This window comes from Rhagoletis zephyria, unplaced genomic scaffold (assembly GCF_001687245.7).
Source record: "Rhagoletis zephyria isolate East Lansing unplaced genomic scaffold, Rhagoletis_zephyria_1.1 Rzeph_scaffold_47656, whole genome shotgun sequence".
Lineage (NCBI taxonomy): Eukaryota > Metazoa > Arthropoda > Insecta > Diptera > Tephritidae > Rhagoletis > Rhagoletis zephyria.
Window position 1 is genome coordinate 1 of NW_016204711.1, and position 2228 is coordinate 2228.

Here is a 2228-nt window from a genome sequence, read left to right on the forward strand (position 1 = left end):
ACTAATGCATGAAAATCCTAACCTCAAAAAAATCACCCGTTACTTTGCTGCTTCTCAAAATATTCAATAGTCGGTGTACTTGAATTTGACTCAGCGCCTTCGACATCTACGCAGCGTTTTTCAGTGCTTCTATAAATGAATGCCATGCTTTCGATCAAATGTATATATGGACTAAATTGATTGTTGACAGTCGTTCATTCATTCGTTCATTCATAAATACATATATAAATGGCATACATATGTTATGGGTTTGGGGAGCAGACAGAAGCAAAATTAGTAAGTAAAGTCACTTTTTTATACAAAATATGAAATTATGAAAATAAACTTTCCAATAATTCAAAGCAAAAATTAAATCGAAATCCGAATTCAGAAATCAGAAATATACAAACTTTCAACATTCATCAAAACGAACTAACTTAAATCAACTCAGTAACTTAAATTAACTCAAAACTAATCGATTAATTAATTTAAATGTTGCTAAACGCAATAATTAATTAATTATTTGACTTATGCATACAGTGTACATTCAATATAACTAGTCGGCACAAATCCTTCATCCCAGCCGTTGGTGGCATTGGCACGGCGCACGCGCGTCCAGCCATCACCCTGATCGATTTCAATCACTTGCAGTTCTTCGCCCTCAATCATTGGTATGCTGCCTTCGCTGGTCGCTATTAGATTAAAACAAAAAAAACGATATTTAATTATTTCCACAACATAGGAGTCTGTTTACACTCACCTTCGAAGGGATAGAGCGCTCGACATGTGCCCAACGGTTGCAGTACCTCAATTTCCGTCTCATCATATCCATCCTCGCCAATGGCATTCTCGTTCGCACTACCCTGTCCTGAACCCGGTAGTGAGGTGTGCGATGTACCCAATCCACTTTCGGGGCTAGCCGAACTGCTGATTTTGTAGCCGCGCATGCAAAAGAGGAAATTTGTGTAGCATTTGTTTTTTTTTTGNTACGAAACCAAATGAGAATTTAATTGGATATTCCTTTTTTTTGAACGAATTGTTTGTGGTAATATTTTAGTTTTTTTTTGTGCATGTGGCAATTTTGTTACTTTTATAATAACATATATATGAATAAGCCAGATTTGATGAGAATGAGAAACAAATATTTTTACATAAAACAAGTTGTGAAAATGAGGTGAAGGTATTAAAGGGGTATCCATACGCAGGAAAAGTAAAACGTTAAGGTAAGTTATAGGACATGTAGGCGTTTAAAGTGGGCAATATGGAAGTACTTATCAACAAAAGATGTATGTATTAGTCGTTTTCTCTTAACCCAATAGTACGCCCAATTTTTTTTAAAGACCGATGAACGTGGCTACGTTTCCACAACAGTTGGGTCTAACTAACTGGAAAGGCCTAGATCTATATCTGGCCAAGGGCAGACTCCACAAAAACTCATTGGTGAATTTTCGTGCAACAATAACAACGAACGTGGCTAAATAAACTCCACTCGCCGTACTAATCATTTTTATAGGGCTACCACTTCCCCTTGTACTTACAAAACAGCGGACCAAAGTTGTAAAATGGTATCACGAAATAAAACCGCCAGATGGCGCTAGTCAAGTTATTTTGAAAATGTTAGATATACATCTAACGATCCGATCTGGGTCAAATTTGGGATGTAAGTTATATTTGAGAAAAAAAAAATGCACGTTATTTGGCGCTGGAGACGAACGAAAAACGGAAATTTCGAAGTGGACACAGAACTATTAGCTTTGTGGATCCTAATCGATCCTAATTGAACTTCCCGCAGTCCGAAAAATTCGCTTCAGATTGCTGTGGGAATATTACTTCGAAGGCTTGAAAATTAAGGCGGTTTTGATAAAAAAAATTTAGAGATCTCGGCGATTGATGCAAGTTTTGTACTGTTGTACTGTTACTGCTTAGTTTCTATCTTAACGTTAATTTTAATTTATTACCATAGAATGAGCCTTAGTTTCCGGTCAACTCAATGGAATTCTAAATGAATCTACAAACATAACTTTAGAATGGAGGAGGGTTCAAATTTCATAAACCAATAATTTCGAATATGTGAACGTTGTTAGTAGTGATGATAAAAAAAATAAAATTAAAAAAAATAATACGAGGAGATGTGTGTGCGCATTTTTACAAAGGAAATAAATGGAGGATGGGCAAAGAATTTTCGCAAAAAGGAACTGACAATAAATTGAATGAAACGAATTGGTGAATTCACATAATGAAAAAAAAAA

General features: G+C 35.6%; 1 protein-coding gene across 1 annotated transcript; it reads right to left on the minus strand.

Annotated features, from left to right (window-relative positions):
* Window positions 1-43: 43 nt before the first annotated feature.
* On the minus strand, window positions 44-958 carry LOC108355603 (formin-binding protein 1-like; the record flags this gene model as incomplete). Its single annotated transcript, XM_017606756.1, has 3 exons — window positions 740-958; window positions 518-671; window positions 44-129 (listed from the first exon to the last, which is right to left on the minus strand). Coding segments are annotated over exons 1-3 (427 nt in total), but the record flags the coding sequence as incomplete, so codon positions are not given.
* Between the last annotated feature and the right edge of the window lie 1270 nt (window positions 959-2228).